The sequence below is a fragment of the Lichenostomus cassidix genome, chromosome 13 (genome assembly GCF_008360975.1).
Source record: "Lichenostomus cassidix isolate B80296 chromosome 13, HeHo_3.0, whole genome shotgun sequence".
In the NCBI taxonomy this organism is placed as follows: Eukaryota; Metazoa; Chordata; class Aves; order Passeriformes; family Meliphagidae; genus Lichenostomus; species Lichenostomus cassidix.
This window is the reverse complement of record NC_139494.1, coordinates 9,875,549-9,897,361: the sequence shown is the minus strand read 5'-3', so window position 1 is coordinate 9,897,361 and position 21,813 is coordinate 9,875,549. Positions and strand designations below refer to the sequence as shown.

The following is a 21,813-nucleotide window of genomic DNA, read 5'->3' as shown; positions in this document are numbered from 1 at the left end:
GCAAAGACGTCACCTACTCCTCTGTCTCAGGAAAAGAGAAACTGAGATGTGGACTGTGATCTTGCCTTCCCTTGTGGTGGGGACACACCAGGCAGGGACTCCCAAGGCATGAGAAAATCTCAGCCTGGCCCAGAGCCATCAAAAAATCATTTACATTGGAAAACACCTATGCAGGCAGGGTTTCAGTAGGTGCTAAAGCTGCTGGGCAGCACCAGCCTCTTCCTACCCCACGCCCCATGGACATCACAAAGCTTCTCCCAGCCACAAAGACTTTCATCCAGGTCAGGGCTGTTTTCTAGAAAAACAGCTTTTCACTGTTTTCACTGGGAATTTGGTTCCTGTTTGATTGATTTTTTTCAATTAGAGAATTAAGCTGCGGTTATCTTTCTTTCCTTCCATAGCACTTAATAGTGTATAAAGTGTGAAAAACAGCCAGCACCTCATTAAGTAATATAGGCTGTTGTAAGAGTTGGAATGTGATCAGAGACATGAAAGTTCAGCAATTACGGACTTATTTGAGGGATGACAGGTCTGAATATGCTTTCGTAATCCAGGCAACAAACACACAGAAGTAGGTGTCCCTGGTCCTTCTGGTCCCCCTTCCCATTTTTTGCCAATTTCAGGATTTACTGTATTTATTTCAGAAATGAGGGGCTCTGTAAACACCTTGAACAAGCTACCAAGCAGATGACTTCTACCACTCCAGCATGTGTGTGGAACATGCCACTGAGGGCAGGTCAGTATGGATACAGCCCTGACAGGGAGCTGGTCCATACACTGAATACTGTTGACACAGGGGTTTTCTTTTTTGTAATTCAGAGACAAAATCGACATATGTAATTAGTGCTCCACTGAATCAGCTATGTGTCTGTCTGCCTGCCAGGCAAGGGTGTGTTTTACACTCCCAGCACCAGGTCCCTGAAAAATTCTTTAGCAATCCTAATTTCTATGCATGGATCATGATACTGATATTTCCAAAAATTAATGCATTTGGTATATCATAAAGAAGATTATTCACAAGATGCAGACCTGGTCTTCTGGTATATAAATTGGTCTTCTGTGTATATAAATTGTAGTTGGTCTTCTGTGTATATAAATTGTAGTTGTGATCCCTCAGCTTAGGGACATGGGGTTGAGCCCCTGTGGTGTCACTCAACCCCAGCACCACTGGACCTCTTTCCTTGGTGACGCAGCCACACACTCACTACTGCAAAAGCAGGACTAAACTATCAGACTCTGTGTGCAGGGATCATAGAACCACAGAAGAGTTTGGGTTGGAAAACACCTTAAAGCTCATCTCCTTCCAACCCACTTACCATGGGCAGGGACACCTTCCACTGAACCAGCGCCCTGTCCAACCTGGCCTTGAGCACTCTGGGGATGTGATCAGTCACAGCAAGGGCTATCACAGAGTGCTGTCCTCAAAAGCTGCTTCTCCCAACCCTAAGGTGTCACCAGCAGTGACCCAGAGGCAGCCTAATCTCCTTCACGGTGGCCTGTGCTGCTGCCACCCTTGAAACCCTCGTGTGGTAGCCTGGAGTTGATTTTCCTCACTCATGATTTTCCTCACTTGTGAAGACTAGCAGGGTGATGCACTGATTAACCAGAGTGTTGGGGGCTTGCCTCCTGTACTGCCAGACTGGGCAGCCTTTGGCAGGGCAGGGTCACCACAAAATCATCTAGAGGCTGTCCAGTGTGGGGCTGCCCGGGGGGAAGGGAATATTTGCTGGTCTGGCAGCAGACTTGGGCTCAGGGTTGAATGGAGCAAGGCGCGGAGCAATTGCCTGGCAATCCCAGAGAGCAGCAAATGCCCTGCCAGGGATGAGGATGCCATCAAGTGGCCAAAGCTTTATATTCACTTCCCACTTGCTCTTCATGGTTTTATGTTTATATTATATTATGTTCATATTATATATGTTTATATTATATAAGTTTATATTATATATAGTTGTATTATATATATTTATATAGAGTAGATTTCAGCCCTCTGCTCCCTTTCCACACCAGGCTGCCCATGGCTGTCCCTGACAGCTCCTTCTGGCAGGTGTGTGTTACACAAGAGTTTTGTCCAGGCAAATCCTGGGCACCCACCTCAAGACTGGTTTAATTGGATGAATAATATCATGCAATATCACCATGCAACTCCAGCGTGGGTCTCAGGGCTTTCTGCCCAGAGAGCACTGAATGGATCAGACCTGGGCACCATGAGGGCAGGAGCATGCAGATACACAGCTTATTGTGAACTCATCAGTTTAATTAATTCATGGTCCATTTTACATTATGCAGGCTGATAAACACACCCTTTATTTGCAGCAAAAATGTAGTCTGCCCAAGTATTATCCCTGGAGACACGATACTGTTCATCTAAAAAGCATGTTTTACATACATGCATTAAAATAGGCAACATGGAAAAGATAAATCCTTAAGTGCAGACAGCAACAAATACTTGTGTGAAGGCTCATCAATTTTGTCCATATTGTTTATCAAAAACAGTTCCCTGTGTTCTCATGGAGGTCAAAGGTACTGTGAGCCATCACACAGGCAAGTCCTGAGATAAAGCAACACCAGCTGTTCCCTCCACATTTTAAGGTCACTTCTGAGAGCACACTTCTCTTTTTAATCTGGGCCCCAGTGATGAGAAGCCCAAAGTAGGTGACCCCATTTCCAAACACTGCTCCAGACCCAAAGTTTTAGGCACTTTCTGCTGAGATCTTCAAGTGTTGTGACCAATTCCTCCATTCATCCAGGGAAGAGGATGTAGGAGTTCCTCTTTCCTTCTCCTCCTTTTACAAAGGTAAGCTGGACAGCTGCTCCACATTGTCTTCAGAAACCATTTTTGAAGGCATCTCCTAAAACTGCAGTCGCTGGGCTTTTCCCCCAGAGCTCTTCTCCAGAGGCAAACTTTCTCTAGAACATTTCCCAGATGACAGTGTTGTCCTACATTATTCCCCCATGCCACGTGTCCCTCTGCATGTGAAACAGTTACCCCTTGGCCTCTCCTGCCAGTGCCACCAGAGTCCTCTTGTCCCAGCAAAGCTGGTTCTTCCTGGGATTTGGCATCAAAAGCTTGGAAAATAAATAATAAGGATATTTAACAGCATAAACAGAAGTAATAGTGATGTAAAAGATGTTGGAATAATTGAGAGGCTGAGGTAGACCGAAGAGAGACTGGGCCTGCCCCAGTGGTCTCAGTGGGATTGCAGCAAAGAGCTGGAGGTCTGAAGTCTGCTGTGTCCTAAAGAGGCTTCCTTTGGTGGTGGTCTGCTCAAGGCTACAGAGTGATGCCTTCAGGATTTGGCAGCTGGCAAGTCCAGGAAGCTCAGAAGGTCTAATGAGATACCTGCAGGGCCCTGGAGGGCTGCACCAGGCAAGCTGTGTAAATTAATAGGCAGCCTTCTGTATGAAATACAGACTTGTTTTATTGTTTTCTATATTAAAAAAAAGCAGCCTAATCTCTGAATTGAACATCCTCCTGTGTCCCAATTTAATTTATACCTTGGATAACAGACTGAAGTTGTTGAAGCCCTTCACATTTTTCATGATAATTTGTTAAATTGTGCCAAACTCTGATGTAGAACACAAGTATTTGTATGGGAGGAGTCAGCCACTTCTTCGAACCTGAAAGCCAGCTAGGATTTGGTGGGAATCCAGACCTTCCCACAGAAAAAGCACCTGTGTATCCACCACATTTTCTCCCTTCCTTTTTCTCAAAACAGACGAGTGTTGTAACACCATTGTACAAAAGACGCTCCCTTGGTGATGTGAGGGTACATCCCTTGGGAAAGGGAAGGAAGTTGTTTTCCTGGCTCAATAGGTAAAATGTCATTGGTGAAAAAGCCCACCAGCACCACAGGAATTATTAAGGTGTTCTTAGTTAACAGTGAAAGATTTGATAATAAAATAGTCTTTGACTGAGATGGTGCCATTCTCAGAGTCCTCCACAGACTAAGTGTCCACAGCAGTGGCTGTAGCTGCAGGATGGGAGTCTTCAGTCAGAGCAGCTGAGCTCTCACCAACACCACACTGCTGATTTGGCTCAGGAAAGCAGGAGACTTTCTGGTCTTCTTGGCAACACTTTTGAAATAAGAAAGGAGATTTATGAAGTACTGCAGAAAAGAGAAAAGACCACCAAGAAAAATCTTGAGTATCTAGCTGCTAAAAAAGTTTCTTTAATCAGATATTTTTAATGCTGCTCCTTTATGCAAATCTAAGTTAATGAGAGAAAGAGTGAAACAGTGAGTTGATAGTCAAGGCACTTTGAAAGAGCCTAATTTCATATTTTTGTGGATGGAACAAGGGAGGAAAGAATACTGTGCAGGGACTATAGTAAAAATGGTATTTCAGAACTTGTAAAATATTAGAGAATAATCTCCTCTCAAATTTTCATTTCTGATTGATGTTAATTAAAATAATCAAAACAACCAGAACAGATTACACTGAAGCTCCAGGAGATGTGGACTGAAACTAAAATCCATTGGCACATTTGCTGTCTGCTCTGAATCCCACAGACACAAATCATGTTTGGCTATTCAGGTGTATAACCAGGTAAGTTATATGAGTTTCAGAGGATCTATACAATTACAGTTCTATTTGATTCAAAGATTAATTCTGTAATTTTAATAAAGCTCGAGGGTCTTTATGTGCTGACCTGGAAGTTAGGGATTGGTCTCAGTTTGCCATCTTTTCATTGCTTTGAGAGAAAATTCATAGCCAAGAAACATGGCAGCACTCGATGGGAATCCTCGCACTGTATTAACCGTGAGGCCCCTAAAAAAGACCTGTTGGGGTTGGAGAAAGGTTAGAGCATAGGAATACACTGGCTATTTTAAGAAGAGGAAGAAAACATTGGATGAAGTCCTGGTGGGATTCTGAAGAACCAAATCTTTTTCGTTTGTTTGGAAGATACGCTCCCACTGCTGAGCTCTGCCCTGGAGAATGGGAATGCAATCCAGAAGTCTCTGGTTTGGTGTCATTGTGCTCTGTGCTCCCTATGGACCTCCATCTGTACATACCATCTTGTATGTACAGATCTGTACATCTCCATCCTGTAGCCAGAGCTACAAGATAAAGGGTAAAAACTGTTCTCATGGAAAGCAAGAAATCTAACATGTCTTCCAGCATTGTCCTACCTAACTACAATCCTGGAATGACAGAACCACAGAGTGCTCTGGGTTGGCAGGGTCCCTCAAGCTCACCTTGTTCTAACCCCCTGCCATGGAGAGGGACACCTTCCCTAGACCACACTGCTCCAAGCCTCATCCAGCCTGCCCTTCCTTCCCTTTGCATACATAAACATGTGGGGATCGTGCTCACCCCAGGGTACAAGAAGGCTCTGTTTTCATACAGGAAGTGCTCTGAGCCCTGGGGTTGGGTCTGTGGGCACAGAAGGCGTTTGGCAAGCAGAGAGGGAGCGGTGTGGCTGCGAGCCAGCCCAGCTGTGTGGGCTCTGTACCAGGTGGACTGTTTTTCAGGTTTCACCTTTGAGCATAGAAGGAATTTCTCAACCAAATGAAAACCAGTCCTCTGTACCTTGCTGAGAACTCTCTCACTACTGCCTTTGGGAAAAATATTTGATAGAAGCTGGTATTTTCACACGTGTCTTCCTAAGGACAAACTTTGGTACCCATACCTAGCTCAGGGCTTTCTTTCATTAAGATAATAAATACCAGCTTCCAGATTTTCCTTATTCAGCTCAATATATTTATTTTTCAAAGGCACTGGCATGTGCAAGAGTGAAAGGTTATGAGGCTTTTTAAGTGCTTGGGAAGTGGAGAGGGGTCTTGTCACTCCTGACTCCTGGCCTTGACTGGTGTCTCTTTGAAGCCCCCTTGCTACAAACACCACACCCTCGTGTGTGCAAGGATGTGCACAAACTGCTCTCTTTGGGGTGAGCCTGCTCACAAAATGATGGTTGCAGGCAGCATCTCTGCTGGCCTGCTTCTCACAGAATCACTCCATTCACCACCAAAGCTCAGTGCCACGTTCACTAATCTAAATACCACAAGATCAGAAGAGAAATGAAAATGAACTTCATCAATCAAGCCCCTTTACAGTGGCAAGGTTCCCACAGCTACTGCAAGAAACAATAGAAAACCTTGGCTCCAAGACCAGAAACCTATAGATTTAAGTGTCTAACCAGTTTTCCCCCAGAAATTACTGAAATCTACTAAACACCATCATACCTTGTATTCTATCAAATAAATCCAAAGCATAGCACTGATTTGTATGAGATAGAATCAAAATATGTTCACATAATTTAGATAGAGCTTGCAATGTGAAATTGCAATGTTGGAACATTGAGAATATTATTTGATTTATTGGGATGTCTTATTTTGTAAGGAAAGAGAAGTTTCTAGGAGGAAATTCAATGTTTTTGCACTATCCACGAAGTAACTCAAGAGGGCCAAGTTAAATAATAATCAAGATTTAGGATGAAAAGTCTAGAGGCATAATTTTTTCTCATCAGAATGAACACACCTGGCTATGGAGAAAGACAAGGGTTATAGTTACGTTTCTCTGTGTACATCAGGCAGTTATTTCCAGCACTGAGAATTCTGTTCCTTTGTCCCAGAATGAAAACATCTTGCCCTGGTTTGCCATTTGTCAGTCATGAGTCTCCCAACATTTAAAATATTTTCCTCACAAGAGCAGGATCCAGTCTTGCCATCGTTTATTACTCAGTCCTACTGATGGCTGCCAGGTGTAACAGCAGAAAAACTGCAAGAATTTCAGAACTCCAACAGAAAACCCTTTTAGTTGTTGATTCAGGCAGGACAAGGAGGGTGAGGGTGAGGGTGAGGGTGAGGGTGAGGGTGAGGGTGAGGGTGAGGGTGAGGATGAGGATGAGGATGAGGATGAGGATGGAGAGAGAAGGGAAAAGACATGGAAATTCCCATTTCAGCCACCCTACAGCGCGAGTGCACACCAAGTGGACTGCACAAGGCAGGTACCATAGAGCCTGGGTGTCCTGTCCCTGCTCTGACTGTCCAAGCACAGTGCTCAGCATCTCTCCAGGTGCTTGTGCTTCACATGAATGAGACTTTCTTCACTCAGTGGCAAAATCTGAACCAGACCACAGGCTCCTGTGACAGCTGGCATAACATAGTGGCATGCTGACAAATATTGAAACCACACTGACTTGTAATTTTCCAGGTTATCTTTCTGTTTGTAACTTGTTACATTTCTCTCTGAATGTGGAAATTAACACTTTGGAACTAAGAGTTGACATGATGTTCCAATGATAAATACAGATTTATTTCAATATCAGAAATTTGTTACTTCCACAACCATGCCTTGGCAATGCAATAAAGCTGCAAACCCTTGTTCTCTGCCATTCCAATTTAACTGGAACAGAGTTTGCAGGTAAAACAAATATCTTTTATTACACTAACAAAGTCAGAGAAGGGAGATAAGTTTTTTGGCATGCAGTTCTTCTTCATTTTTGAAACTAAAGCAATTCTGATTTCAGAATGCTTACAATCAGCTGTCTCTTGGTGCCAAATGAGGGTGAGAAGTGCAAAACTCAGCACTTGGTGCACCAAAGCATTGCCCAGATGACCAGGCACACCCAGAGTGCCAGCACAGTCCCACTGGAATGAGTTAATTGACACCAAGTGGGAAACATCTGACCTCTGCATTTTGTAGAAGCAATCATGGAGGTAAGACTTTTTACCTCTGATTTATGGTAAGTCAAATTATATCCATGGTTAAGTGCACTAACATGAAGTGTTGTTTGAAGTTAATTACAGCAGCAGTGTGTGACCCCCAGTCATTCAGTTCTTCATTGTGTAACATGCATTATTACTGACACTATTGTGATTTAGAAGGAATCTACATTATAATTACCTACTGCCATTATAATAATTTACCACTAACTGGCTTTAGCTGTCTCTCAACCCTGCAGATAGGTTTTTAACAGCCACCGTATTTTCCAATTGAAAAATAAATACCTAATAACCAGGTTTTACTTCAAATATCACTTACTTTTAAGCCCTCATTCTGGTAGCTCTGCAACATGCAGTCAAGGGTCCCTTTGTACTGGTTTAAATAAACTCCATCTGCCTGAAGTCGACTTTTCACAACATCCATTGGAGTAGATACTGCCCAGGAAACAGCTCCTAGAAAAATGCAGAAGTATTTGAATAATTCCTTCTGTATACTTTCTTGGCTGCAGGTCAGTGAACTCAGAAATTCACTTCTCATCTATCACACCATATTCATGCGATTTCCATGTCAGGGCATCCAGCCTGCTCAGGCACAGAAACAGCATTTCTGGGAGCAGAGTTCCCTGTTTCTGGAGGAATCATTCAGATTTTGGAGGTTATGCTGCTAACCAGATGCAGGCAACCCAGAAGTGTCTTCTCCAGGTGCAAATACATCTTCTGCCATGTTTCTGGTGGAATACAGACATGCCTTGGGAAGAGCCTGAGCTGCCTCTTGGGACGATTTCAGAAAAAATGGAGTCTTCTGATAATTCCATTGTAAAGCACAGTTTGAGCTGAGGATACATGTAAGAGGCAGGTGCATCTCAGGCTGCCAGGATTAGGATCCCCACAGTGAGAAACCGTATCATTCCTCTAGAGAAACGTCTATATACAGTGATCAGCCTGCAGCTGAGCAGGATGGTTGGCCTCTGGAAAGATCAGCACACAACTGCAATCCACAGTCCAGCTGGACAGACAAGAGTTTGTCTGGAGCTGCATGAGTGTTGGGACACACTAGAAAAGCTGTCCAGATGCACCAGGTGCCTCTTTATTTGAGGAGAAACGGAGAAGGCATCTTGTTATCATTACCTGAGCTAATGGCTCAGGTCGTATACCTGAGGATTGACTTGCCTTTATGGATCTGCAATTTAGAAACGGCCAAGAAGTGGGGAGTGGGTGTAGGGGTGATATTTCATGTAGTGAGGGACACACGTGCCAGTCTGACTGGCAGGTGTGCACATGGAAGAAAGAAGAAGATCTGTAACAGTCAACTTGTCTTCTGCCAGGTGTGGGTAGGTGCACACCCTCCTGGTGGGCAGCCAACAGGTTGAAGTCCTCTTCTGCAGGCATCTTGGCTGCCATGAATCCCTGGCAGTGTGATTGCCAGGCTGCCCTGAGGCATCTGAGGAAGTGAAGGCGCTGGCTGTTCTCCTCACTGACACTGAGCCCAAGGAAGGTCTGATAACACAACTTCCATAAAGTTTGTCAAGCCATAAAGTGCAGCCCTGGTGCCAGGGAACCTGCCCTGGGCGAGGAAGGTCGTTCAGTTCCAGGTCCTCTCCTGGTGTTCAGGAGGATGTGTTGGCCCTTGAGTCATCCCCATAATCTGCTCTGAGAACCTTCCTGTCCTTGTTTTGCTGTGAGGGAGTAAAGGTGCTTACCTGCTACACCCCCTGCCATCCAGATAGAGAAGGCATTAGGAGAAATGCTTCCGTCAGGAGTTATCCAGTCACAGAACCATGCATAAGGGATGAAATAGGCGCAGTACCCGGGAACATCCCTCAGGAGCATAGATACTGTGCCTCGGTACACTCCTGCTATCCCCTCTTTCTGTAGGATTGTCCTAAAGCAGTGAATTGGGCCTCGGTACACAGGAGATCCAGGAGTTGTGGATTTTAGCTTAACGTTTGCTAGGAAAAAAAAAAAGTACAACCGTTAGAATAGATATATTACCACAGAATTCCTCTCCAAAGCCCACTGCCATCGATTACAAGTTGCTGCCATCCCTTTTCTTCTGCTAGGGTCAACATATAGCATGGGAAAAAAGTTTAGGAGAGAGTACTTAGGTCCATTTTCAGAGGACATTTAGAAAAATCAAGACAGATTTTTCTTAGATGCATGGCATGCCTCCCAATAGGCGTGTGCATATTGAGATTTCCAAATGAGTTTAAGGCCATGTGCCCAATTTTCATGGATTTTAACTTCAACTTATGCCAAGTCACATCTTTGAAAGCCTTGACATCTTCAGAGTCTGGCGCTTCCCATGCAGACCAAGTTGTTTTTGTAAAAGAACAAAAGGTTGCTAAGCTGCAAGGAGGCTTTAAAAATGGACATAATATTGTTTTATCAAAGCAGCACAAAAATGCCAGCATTTCACAGTAAAACACCGTGACTGTAATTATGAGAAAGGTGAAGTGCTGAAATCCAAGCTGTTCAGCTCTGAAGTTGCTCCATGTCTTCATTCAGCTGTGCATGTGCTCTGGTGGGGTTTGCTCCATGCTGGCAGCCTGCAGGGAAATTCAGCTGCTGTCTAGAGCCAAAGCAGCTCCTTCTGCCTGCAGCTAGTGGACAGGGAGCAGCCACCCACTGCCATAGTGCTGGTGTCCCCTCCTGACCCATCCTGCCCACACCTGGGCTACCTGGCACCCTGTGTAAAATAAGTCAGCGGTTTTCAAATGTAAATGGGAAAGTGTTGCTTTGAACAGAGAAGGGTGGGATAACAGAGAGAGGTTTATGGGCAAATAAATGTGGACAGAGAGTGTGCAGAGGGAGATGGGGAGCTGGCATTGCTGCTGGAACTGTGGTGCTGCTGCTGGGATCTCTGGGGACCCAACAGCCCAGGGACTCACAGCTCCTGCAGCTTCTGCTCCTGGACAGATCTGCCTCATGTTCCTCATAGATACCAGCTGGCTGGAAATACCATTGATAAAAACCCTCCCCTTGAGCTGAGCAGGATGGAGTCCATCCTCAGGCAAAAGAGGGAATATTTAGCCCACCTGCAGCAGCACAAGGCAGCAGAGAGCCAGGCCTTGAAACAGTTGTCATAAAGCCCTGTGTACGCACCATGGACTGGCACAGACAGCACAAAGGAACTCTCGCTTCCTACCTTTTTTGTACGGCTCTGTTTGCATCTGTAGCCTTATCTTCACCAGCTCCACGGGTGTGCCGATGCCCACGGAGATGACCCCTGTGACGATGCTGGCCACAGTCATGTCGGTGAGCGAGGGCGCGCTGGCCGGGTCGCCGTGGCGCAGCTGGCTCAGGAGCCGCTGCGTGCTGCTGAACACCCCGAACACCACCGAGCTGTAGACACCAATGCTGGCCAGCGGGAAGGCCATGCCCTTGAAGAAGCCAGCCACCTACCCAGGAAAGGCAGCAGGGCTTAGAGGACTGAACAGGACTGAGCAGCGTAAACCCCAGCTTGTCTAGCAGGTTAGAAATTGCAAAATCACAGAATGGTTTGGGTTGGAAAGGATTTTGAAAGTCATCTTGTTCCAATCCCCTGCCACAGACAGGGATGAAATGCAAATCCAAGTAGCAGATGTCTCCTGGAACCAACTGTTTGCACATGCTGAGCGAAGGAAATTGGTTCGTGCTGCTAAAGGCTTATAAAGATTGTGCAGAATACAGGATATGTTTGAAAGCACAGGAACCCATGTAGAAGTTCCTCTTATAGACAGTATTGTTCCTCTTATTGGCCTCACCAAAGTCAGCAAAATCCCCCTGGGAGACCTTTGCCATCAGGATCAGGCAAAAGAGTCACTGTGGCTGCAACACCCAAACCCATGTGGAGACACTGATCATTCCATGCCAGGGATCTGTCTTGTCCCTAGAGGAGTCACTAAGAGAGCTACCTTAGAGTTCAGCAAGACAAGGCTGTAGGGATTTTCAGGCTCAATTGAATCAACTTTATTGGCCTTTATATAACTGCTAGTGTCAACAGCATTTTGTATAATTTTTTTATGTATTTATCTATTTATTGACTTCCAGTTTCTACCAGACCATTTAAAGTAAGATGAAGTACTTACAGACTCATTTCTGTACACAGTGAGAACGCAGTTGAGTGTATTTCCATATCCTTGTCCAGCTTGCATACGAGTCTGCAAAAGACATTTGTAAAACACGATTAAAATCCCATGCTTCCAGTCCAGTGAAAGCTCATGCTACGTAAACAATGTGTACTTTGCTTTGAGAGCAAGTTCTTCCTTAGTTGTAAAGGGAACTGAGCAATAAAATAAGATATATGTGCATCCACCCCCTTGAACTTTGCCAGAAGCAAGGCTAAGCTGGATCTCACAGCCTGAAGCTTGCTGCAACATCTGGAATCGATGACTGTCAGTCTGGACCAGCCACCCTGACCCAGCACAGCAGGCTGCTGGTGTGCAGTGCTGTCATTGGCAAGGGCCTGATTAATGTGGAAATTGGAGATTGATGTGGTCTTCTCCATTTGGAGACTCTCAGGGAAGGCTGGGATGTGTTGCTGAAGAGAGGAGAGGTGGGCTTGCCTGGGAGACTTCTGGGGCCCTTCTGCTCCAAGGTGGATTTTAAGGCATAGAGATACTAAATGGAGCCAAAATAATTCAGCACTATCTCAGAAATTCTCCATGCTTCACTCAAAAATACATTTTCACATAATTTCAAAAAATGACATTTTATTTCTAGAAAACAATTTGGTTATACACTTTCCAGCAGAGGTAGGAAATAGCATGTAAGTCACACCAAAGCCTACAGGATTCAGCATACTTTCATCTTCTCATACGTAATGTGTAGATCATCTTTCATTCAATCTGCTCACAAGGTTGCACTAGAAACATCCTAACAAGGGATGGATTTTTGGTGCTTAGAGGTTGGCTGAGGCCAGAGCTCATTTTTTATAGGAAGTCACTCGCATGTGCTCCATCAGGAATGTTTTTAAGGAATGGCAACAGCGTTTCTGACCATATTCATCTGCATTGCTGCTAGCAATGAGGTCTGCAGGGACAGTGTCCAATCCCCTCCGCTGGATCCTGATTTACACTGGGATGAAGCAAGAAAAATTCTGCAAAAGTAGAATATTTCCTGAGCCCTCAGAACAAGCTGGCACATGAAGATGCTGCTGTGGCTCATGCAGCACACGTTGTGCAATGCAGGCAGGCTCAGGGGTGCAGAGAGGGCACAGTGTGACTTACACCGGGGATAATGGGGCTGGGGAGGACTTGGGGGAGGTGGCTGCACCCCAACTGACCACAGCGCCCAGCCCTGAGTTCCCTCCTGGCTTCATCTTAGCCCAGACATTTCCTCTTTGTCTCTATGGGCTTGTTTTTTTCTTTACACAGTAACCCGGTATTTAAAAGGTTCAAGTTAATATATTTTTTGAGTAACTGAGGGCAACTGAATGTTCTCACAATCTGGTTCTTGCACACATGTCCCTTAGATAATCTGTTAACACCCAGCACTGAAATCCCTGCTGATATCTGTAACAAAGTCAGCTGCTACCAGTATGGACATTCCTCTGGAAAATTCTCCTTTTTGTTATGTTTTGACTAGATAGGGCTCTTGGATGATAACCAGAAGCTGAAGAAAGTTCTGGGGAAATTAATGTGACAGGAAAGATGAAAAGTGAGTAAAAGCACAACTTTTAAAATTTTGTGAGGACATAGGAAAAAACAGCTGCTGAGGTTTGATGGAAGCTGCAGTGCTGGGAAGAGGTGGATGAAGGAGGAAGCCTGCTTGATCGGAACGGTGGTGTAGATGCCATTTAGCCCACAGAGCCTTACACTCAGTTCTGCCTCCTCCCCAAGGTGGGGAAGGACCCCTGATTCCCTGGAGGCTGCAGATGCTGCTGAGCAGCCCTTTTCCTGGCCTAGTGCTGTGTAAAAACTCTTTTCCACTTTGCTGCTCCTAAATTTGGAAAGACAACAAGTCTGCCTGCTTGGTATTCCTGAGGCAAAGCCTTGCCCAAAGCCGAGGGCAACAGAGGGGCAGCCTGACAGTTGTCTTTATAAGCCCTGAAGGATGGGCTTGCTCTCTCTTGGCATCCAGAAACTCAATGTTTCCCAGCAGGATTCGCATTGCCAAACTCCCCCAAACGTGGCAATGCTGCCATGACCACCAGCCTGAAATGGGGATTGCCTTTGCTGCCCGTGCCCTGCCCATGGCTGGGTGGGGTGGGCAGCCTTGTGGCTCCTCCTGTGTGGGGTCTGCACCCACCTTTGCTCAGGGATGCCCTTGGGGTTCGTATCACCTCAGCAGCTCAGACAGGATAGGGCTGGCCGGGAATCTCTGATCCCAGGAGAGCCTGCTGTGGGCAAGGGGATGGCTGTGATGGCTGGGGAGGGATGTGGTGTGAGCTGTGCTGGGCCCTGCCTCCTCTTCATCACCCTCCAAAGGTCTTTAAGGTGCAAACAGGACCAGTGGCTTTTGGGTTTGCCACAACTGGAAGCCCTGCCTGGTGCCAGAACCAGGCTTGAACCAGAGCAGGGAACAGAGTCACAGAGTCATAGAATAGCTTGAGTAGAAAGGGATTTTTTAAGGCCATCTATTTCAATCTCCCTGCAGTGAGCAGGGACTTCTCCAGCTAGACCAGGTTGCTCTGAGCCCCAACCATCCCGTCCTTGAATGTTTCCAGGGATGGGACATCCCCCCTACCTCTCTGGACAGCCTGTGCCAGTGTTTTATCACCTATTTGTATAAGACTTCCTTATATCTAATTGAAACCTATTCTCTTTCCATTTAAACCCACTACCCTTTGTCCTATTGCAAGGCCCTGTGATAAATTCCCTTTATTTTAGGCCCCCTTCAGGTACAGGGAGGCCACAATAAGATTTCCCTGGAGCCTTCTATTCTTCAGGCTAAACAACTCCAACAAGGGCAGAGAAGCTGAAGTGATGAAAGCTGCCCAGAAATGCCTGTACAAAAAGAGAAAGGAACGGGATCCTCCTCTCTATCTCTTCATCAGTAGGGATGGTCAACTTGGTTGAGTCAGGATGGATTGGTGTGTGCATGGGCTTGTCTGCGTCTTGCTAACAAGTACCTTCTTCACTAAATCCTTCTGTTGGAGGAATAATTATCTTGCAGGAATCATAAACACTGTGTGTCACAGCCCTGGGTTAACAATTTCAGCACTCTGCCCTTCCAGCATTGCCAGCACTAGGGAAACACATAAAAATATGCCTGCAGCAAAACAAATACAGTTCCCTCATTGCCCTTTGAATACTAGTCTGTGGCAAAGTTCAATAAAACATTGGCAGAACTGTTCAATGAACCACACATTAAGTAAGGCTGGGTTAATTTTCAGCATTAATTCTCCACAGAGGAACTCGCACGTTATCAATCAGTTCTTTTAGTTTCTCATTCAGAATGAGCATTGGAGAGGAAGAAAGTCTGGGAAAACATTCCAAATTCCAAGCGGAAATCCTTTAAGCATCACCTAGAGAGAAGGTCTGGATGGGTGGGGGTTTGGGTGAGGGCATGTGATCACAGTTCAAAGTGTTTTACCTTGACCGTGTCCAGGGGATGGCCTGCAACCACGCTGGCAATTCCTGGGGATGAAAGCAAAGCATTACGCCAAACATCGAAGAAGCTTTTGTGCCAGGACAGGATGCAATGGGTTTAGAGGAGAGAAGACATTTCCACAGGAACAGTTATAAGGGGCCCAGCCAGAGAAATGACCAGCATAGTGCCCTGTCCCTGACTGCAGCTAAAAGCTGAGTTTAAACACTTTTCTGAGTACACTCTCCTGGAGGTTTCAGCTTTACATCTCAAAGGCACCAGAGAAGGAGAAGTCATGTTTCTATGTCCTGTCCATGACCAACCCCTTTTGCGCTCCTGTAAGCCCAAATTTTAACTCTCAAAATGATGAGATTCCTGTAAGACACAAGGAAATTCTTTCTCCTGGCTCGGAGGGAGATGTCCTAGAGCTGAGTGCTAATGGGTGCTCCTCATCCTTTGCTGGTTTAACATGAGTTTATAGAGATACCTGTCAGAAGGAATACAGGTACAGAAGATCCTGCTCTGAATAGATCTTTCCAGTGCCATCCTACCTTATTCCCCATGGTTCTCTGGTAAGAAACCATTTTCTCTTACCATCCACCCACCTACTCACACTGCTACTGCCAGGAGCTCTCATGGCAGGACAGAGCACAGCTTGGTTTCCCTCTTCTCCAGGAGAATGGAACAATCGGTGTGCCATGGCCAGGATATGGTTCTGTGTGTTTGTTACAAGCAACACTGGCAGTTTTTAGGGTTTGTGGAGACAGTGGGTAGTTTGTGATGCATCCTCACCAGCAAGTCTCTGTGCAAACCAGTGCCCACAGGTGCTTTGGGGACTACATGCAATTTCTCACTCATAGTGGGTTAGTACTGAAAAGAGCATCATGTCCTTGGTCGACACATTATGACTTTACTAAAAATGTGGTAAAAAATATCCCCTCTCCTCCTGGACCTGAGACCACCCATAGTCTAGTGCTATGCATGACAGCTCTCAGCTGTCACTGTGGCTGAGCACTGGTGGCTGTTCACCTCCTGGGACATCCTGTCCCATTGCAGGGGGTGTGCAGCAACAGCGCAGGGCAGTGGGGCAGAGAGACCAACCACAGGCTACAGAGATCCAAAAACCAGTGGCTCATGCAAACTTTTGGCAGAGGTTTTGGAGTTTATAGTCAGCTAACTTATTAACCTCTTCTGGCAGGACACCCGTGAGCCACCTCACACCTTCTCCTGTGTCAGGTGTGAAGGGTCACTGGGCAGAGGTTTGCTCTGTGGTGGCTGGTGTCACGGTGAAACAGTCCTGCTGCAGCCCCTGGGGCAGTGGAGCTGGTCACTGTCAGCTGGCAAACCCAGCGGGCATCTCTCAGTTCTGTAAACTTTGTCCCATTACTGCTGCCTCCACGAGTCGTTTGGTTTCCTTCTCTTTCTAATATCTGCTTCCCGGTGTTTGCCATCAGAATTCCCAACAGACAGGATCCATCCCTGCCCTGGCCATTAGCCCCGTGACTGTGATGGAACAGTGGGGTCCAAGCCCGGCAGTGCCTCTCCCGGGGATGGGGACACGGGGAACCCCGGGCTGACATCTGCTAGCGCCCTCTGAGCCCGGTGGCACTTCCAGCCCCGGGGACAAGGACAGGAGAACCGGCGGGAGCCTCTGGAAGTCTGTCCCGCACAGCAGCATCACACATTCTGAGACTTGAATTTTAAGTCTCCCGCCCGTGGAAGTGGGATTAAACCGCGGGAGACGCCGGGCAGAGGCACAGCCCGTGGGTGACAGGGAGGATTTTAACCCCAGGCACCTCCGCTGCTCCCCAGCCGCGCTCACGGCATCACTCACCGCCCACCAAGCCCGCCACGAAGTCCTGCATCTGCACGCTGCCCATGCTGTGCCGCCCAGCCCGTCCCGCCGGGCTGCGGTCCCCGGGGGCTGCGGATGCCCGCGGGCAGCACTGCGGGGTCCCTGCGCCGCTCCGCGCTCCGCGTTCCGCGCCCGCGGCTTCCAAGCGCTGTGACATCACGCACCGCAGCTTAAAGGCGGCGCGCAGGAGGGGCTGGAGCGGAGACACCGCCCGGAGGGGCGGGCAGGGTCGCGGGCAGGGCGGGGGTGACAGCCGGGGGTGTTCGTCCGTCGGGGGATGCGGGCAGAGAGGGCTGCGCATCGCCCCGGGGCTGCGGAGCGGCAGGAGCAGCATCCCTCCTTGGGCAGCCGGAGGGGGCTCGGCGGGAAGGGGGCAAAAATAGGGAGTTGGGGAGGATCCTGTACACTTGCAAATTGAAGATGTAAGTACAGAGATAAAGAGTATTACACCCTTAGTCAATTGAGAAACATCTCTGTTCCCTTCACCGAAATCACAGTCTCATCGTTTCAGGAGATACCCCCAGTTTCTGTATTATCTTTCCAGGAGATAACCCCAAATTCTGTATTTTGGCAAGTAATGAACAATTAGCACCTACACCATTTCTTCTACATAGTAGTCACAATTTTCTTATACATCTATTGCATACTTCTCCTCAGTTCTGTCTTTCCCAGAGTCAAGATTCCAGGTCTGGTTTATTCCCCTTTCATGCAAGATGCTCATTTTCACCCTCCTAAATAATTTTTGTTTGAAGTCTTTGAACTGTGCAGCCAGAACCACGAGTGATAGGAAAGAGCCACTCAGCAAAAAAAAAGATAGTTTCTGTTTTGATCTTAAACCCTTTTCTGGGAATTCCTAACATACCTTTCTGATTGGCACTGAAGATTGGGCTCTCTTTCTTGGATGGTGACTACCTGATCTTGAGCACAACCTGGCTGTTGTGCCTCCTGTGTGGCACTTTCAAATTGTACATCTGATGTCTTACACCTGAACAGCACCTGGCCACTCAGTGCAGGACATCCCCATGATCTTCAACCAGCTCTCCTTGTGCTCACCAACTCCATCTGAAATGTCCTCCTGGACTTCAGGGGCACATCTGCTCTGAAAAAGTGTCTTGGTCCTTGGCCATTGTGCATATACATCTGGCTGAGATTTATGCTACAGCCCAAAGTGATTTTATTCTCTCGAGGCTGGATTTTTGCAGATGACAGTTCCTTGGGTCAGTTTTGGAGGCTTTTGGAAAAGATTGACATCAGGTTTGCTACATTGCCTTCCTGAAATGCAAGACTGGATTTTCTTGAAATGTATTTTGTCTACGTGTTCTGGTAACTATAGAAAATGTTGGAAGTTCATGAGCAAGAATTCCTGAATGACAAAATACTGACCGAAAGTATAAATATTTAAACTTTTTTCTTAAAAAATTGGTATTTTTATTTCTATTGATGAATTAATATATTCCACAAAAAGACCTTAAAACAATGTTCCCTTATGTCCATGCACATATACACAGGAAACCTAATCACTGAGTTTGCTGAAGGGGGCTTTTGTCTAGAAATTGCTTATAGAAATTTAATATTGTGTGCATGGTTATCAGCTCAGATAATCTACACCTGAAACTTTAGATTTTTCAATGCATATAACAATGCTCATTCTCCATGAGGAAGTTTTTCCTCAAGCACCAGGTCTCTAATGGGTTTTGTGGGGGACTGTGGTCCTGGATAAATGCTGGAGAGCACATGTGTGCACAACCACTGTGGAAACTTGTCAGTTATTTGTTTTCTCAAATTTGTCTTCTTCTTTCTAGAAAACATGTTACTCCACATATACACTAACACAGAAAAAGGGCATTGTCCTCATTTTTCATGCATGTTTTCTTGCAAAGCCAGAAGAAAAGCTGGCTGAATGAGGTAATTATTCAGATAGCAGCATTAATCATTAATCATATGAATTCTCTTTAACTGTGAGTAACACATTTCTATGCCAAATTCAGAACATCTGCTAACTCAGGGAGAATACTGGACATGGTCTTTGTGCAATGCTGAACCTGGAGCTGAAACCACACATCATGGAGAGGTTAGTATAACAACTCCTAGCCTAGGGGAGGGAAGCCGGGAGGATGGGATGGACCAAGCTGAGCAGAGATGCCCTTGCAGCTGTGCCTGTGGACCCACCCAGGGTGCAGGACACTTGTGGCTCTTGCTGATGGCAGTGCCCACAAACCTGTGGATGATCCTGGGCAAAGACCTGTGTGTGAGCTTGGTCAGTCAGTGTTTGCTCAGCCCTGCTCCTCTGTGGTTTGTGAGGGTGTTTGCCCCTGAAGTGTGGTGGCTCCCCTCCAAAAGAGAGTTTGTCCTTAGTGCCAGCTGTGGATGGGGAGCAGGTGAGTCACTCCCAGCCAGGCTGAAGCACCTCTGGTCATGCACAGCTGAACCTGGGCTGCTGCTGCTCCTCCTCCTGCTACTCTGAGCAGCCTGGCAGAGTGGAAGGTGTCCCTGCCCATGGCAGGCAGGCTGGAACTGGATGAGCTTTAATATCCCATCCAACCCAAACCATTCCAGGATTCTATGATTCCATGATTTTGCCAAACTGCTGTTATACTGGACTGAGCTGGGACCACTAAAGCAAAGCTAATTTTGGGCAGTGGCACTGGCAGGAGCATCTTTGCACTCAGAAATACTTTTCAGAATTCTGCCACATCCTGCCTGTAGGCTGAGAGGCTCAGGGCTGTTACCTTCACCTGACAGTGTCAAATACAGAACTGTTTGTTGAGATCTGTGTACATATCTCCATCTCCCAGTTGGCAGGACATCTCCTTTTACTGGTAACAGGCAGTAGTGATGTATAGAAAACTGGGAAGGGATCCATCCTTTCTGCTGCTCTGAGTCCCATCCTGGGCTTGTAGCCACTCACAAGTGCTGGTCAGAAGGAGATAAGTGTGGTTTCGATTAGGGATGAGGAATTCTCTTCCTCCTGCCAAGAGGGGGAACAGGGAGATTGTGTCATCTTGAACACTCTGGATTCTGCCTCCTCCTCTAGCACAAACCCTTTTTTTTTACAGTACCACACTCTTTTGACCAGTTTACATCCTTTCCAGAGCAGGTTCATAATGTTACTGATAAAAGGTAAGAAATTTCCCACTGTCTTACCCAGAGCTGTGTATTTTCTCTGGTAGAGAATTGCAGTGAAGGAACTGGAGCAGACTCAGGAACTCATGGTAGATTCACGCTTAACTGCTCTGGGAATTAAAGAATCAACTCAGCAGGGATAGAGTATGTTAGAGACAGAAAGGAGTTATTAATTTCTTATCCATCTGTAAACGATTTCTGGGGTAGGAGGCATTTCACTTTAAATTTGCTTTTAAATTCCATTTAAATGTTCCCTTTAAATTCCTTTAAGATATTAACCTGTTAGTAACAGATAATGGATTAAGCTGCTGGACAAGATACAAGTAAAATGACATTAAACCTCACTGCTGCAGCCAGTCACTGATATCAGGGTCTCATGCTTGGTGTCTCTTTGAGGGGTGAGTAGCATGAGCAGAGCCCAGTAAATTAAAAAGCAATGTACAAACAGCCTGGAGCAATGTGTAAGTGATGATAGGAAGACAACTTCATGGCAACAGCAACCAGACAAATCCAGGCTGTGGGAAGACATGTCAGGGGGCACATAGCAGAAATAGTTTTCCCCTCCAGGAGATCCCAAACAAGCCTGTTTCTGTAGGCAGCAAAATATGAGTGCTTGCTCCGCAGGAATGTGCATGGAAGATGAATTAGGGGCTACAAACACAGCAGAAACAGGCATGGAGGGCCCCACTATGAACAGCTGCAAAGCTCTTCTCTGCCCTTCCTTGCCCAGGACCTGGGTAGGGTTTACTGAAGGAGAAGCATTCCAGGAAGAATTAGGCAGGGAAAGGAATCCTCTGGTCTTTTCATCATCCATATCTATATCTTCTATATCTATACCATATCTATCTATCTATCATCATTTTCATATGTGGAACACTTGTGAGAAATGCCTGAAGTAGCTGATGTGCCATGAGAAGATTTATCTCCACACCTACAGGCAAGACCCATCTGATGTAGTTCCATGGTGCTGCTCAGAGCTCCTGGGACTGACTGCCCAGAGCACCAAGCATCTCATCTGTCTAACATATCTGACCTATCCCCCAGATCCCAGCCTGGCTGAGCACCAGCTTCTCTGGGCAACCTGTTGTAACCTTACAGTAAAGAATTAAAAGGTCCCAGGAGAAGGGCTGGTGGCCAGGAGAAATGTTCTTGGGAAAGGATTTGTCCCTTTGAGCTTTACATTTCCCTTCTCAGTTCTCTGCCAGAGCTGGTCATGGCAGTCCTCTTGGATATCCAATATTAGCTGTGGCTCATGATCCAGTGGGAACCTAAGGTCAGATGTACACATTCCCACTGCAGACATCCACATTTAAGTAAAATAATCCCCATTCTTGTCTTTCAGGACTTGTGTCAAGTCAGACACCAGACAGAGACTCCCGAGGTGACATGAATTCAATTTCAGCTCCAGCTTCATGTGATCAGACCCCTTCTGCCAATGTGCATTTGCTAAATACCAGCAGGTGAATACACAGTACCACATACAAACTCCACTGACAATTGTAAATTTGAGTTAACCTTTCTTTTCAGCTTGTGGAAACTAGATGTCTTACTCTCTGGAAAAATAAATTACAATTTGGACCTTGGCTTTTTTAAATTGCCTTGAAAATCTCAGTAATTATGAGTAATTACAGTATTAAGTTCTAAAATTAAATTTAAATTATG

The 21,813-nt window shown here is 46.2% G+C and overlaps 1 protein-coding gene and 2 long non-coding RNA genes across 4 annotated transcripts; 2 read left to right on the top strand and 1 right to left on the bottom strand.

The window, feature by feature from the left end:
* Positions 1-41: 41 nt before the first annotated feature.
* LOC146431205 (uncharacterized) lies at positions 42-2,977 on the top strand. The gene is made up of 5 exons (XR_014854905.1): positions 42-185; positions 402-571; positions 645-736; positions 2,633-2,794; positions 2,882-2,977. It is a non-coding gene; the product is annotated as an uncharacterized LOC146431205 (long non-coding RNA).
* Positions 2,978-3,034: 57 nt separating this feature from the next.
* Positions 3,035-17,156, bottom strand: SLC25A48 (solute carrier family 25 member 48). 2 transcript variants are annotated; one of them, XM_085073571.1, is made up of 9 exons: positions 17,008-17,072; positions 15,180-15,223; positions 14,716-14,831; positions 11,732-11,803; positions 10,810-11,062; positions 9,365-9,613; positions 7,984-8,117; positions 4,649-4,778; positions 3,035-4,074 (listed from the first exon to the last, which is right to left on the bottom strand). In XM_085073571.1, exons 4-8 carry the CDS (start codon positions 11,795-11,797, stop codon positions 4,656-4,658), a joined length of 825 nt encoding a protein of 274 aa, XP_084929697.1. In that variant the 5' UTR covers positions 11,798-11,803; positions 14,716-14,831; positions 15,180-15,223; positions 17,008-17,072; the 3' UTR covers positions 3,035-4,074; positions 4,649-4,655. The 2 variants fall into 2 exon arrangements, with proteins under 2 accessions (XP_084929697.1, XP_084929696.1); XM_085073570.1 differs by lacking the exon at positions 14,716-14,831 and having other exon boundaries at positions 17,008-17,156.
* Positions 17,157-17,248: 92 nt separating this feature from the next.
* On the top strand, positions 17,249-21,712 carry LOC146431203 (uncharacterized). The gene is made up of 3 exons (XR_014854829.1): positions 17,249-17,450; positions 20,085-20,148; positions 21,494-21,712. It is a non-coding gene; the product is annotated as an uncharacterized LOC146431203 (long non-coding RNA).
* The last annotated feature ends 101 nt before the right edge of the window (positions 21,713-21,813 follow it).

Bases quoted from the DNA above. Each gene is read 5' to 3' on its own strand.
- SLC25A48 (XM_085073570.1), bottom strand. From the start codon at position 17,053: ATGGGCAGCGTGCAGATGCAGGACTTCGTGGCGGGCTTGGTGGGCG. The intron at 11,063-11,731 runs GTAAGTACTTCA...TTTCCTGGGTAG, and splicing joins CTGTGTACAGAAATGAGTCT to GTGGCTGGCTTCTTCAAGGG. The intron at 4,779-7,983 runs GTAAGTGATATT...CAACCCCAACAG, and splicing joins ACCAGAATGAGGGCTTAAAA to GTCTTTTTTAGGGGCCTCAC.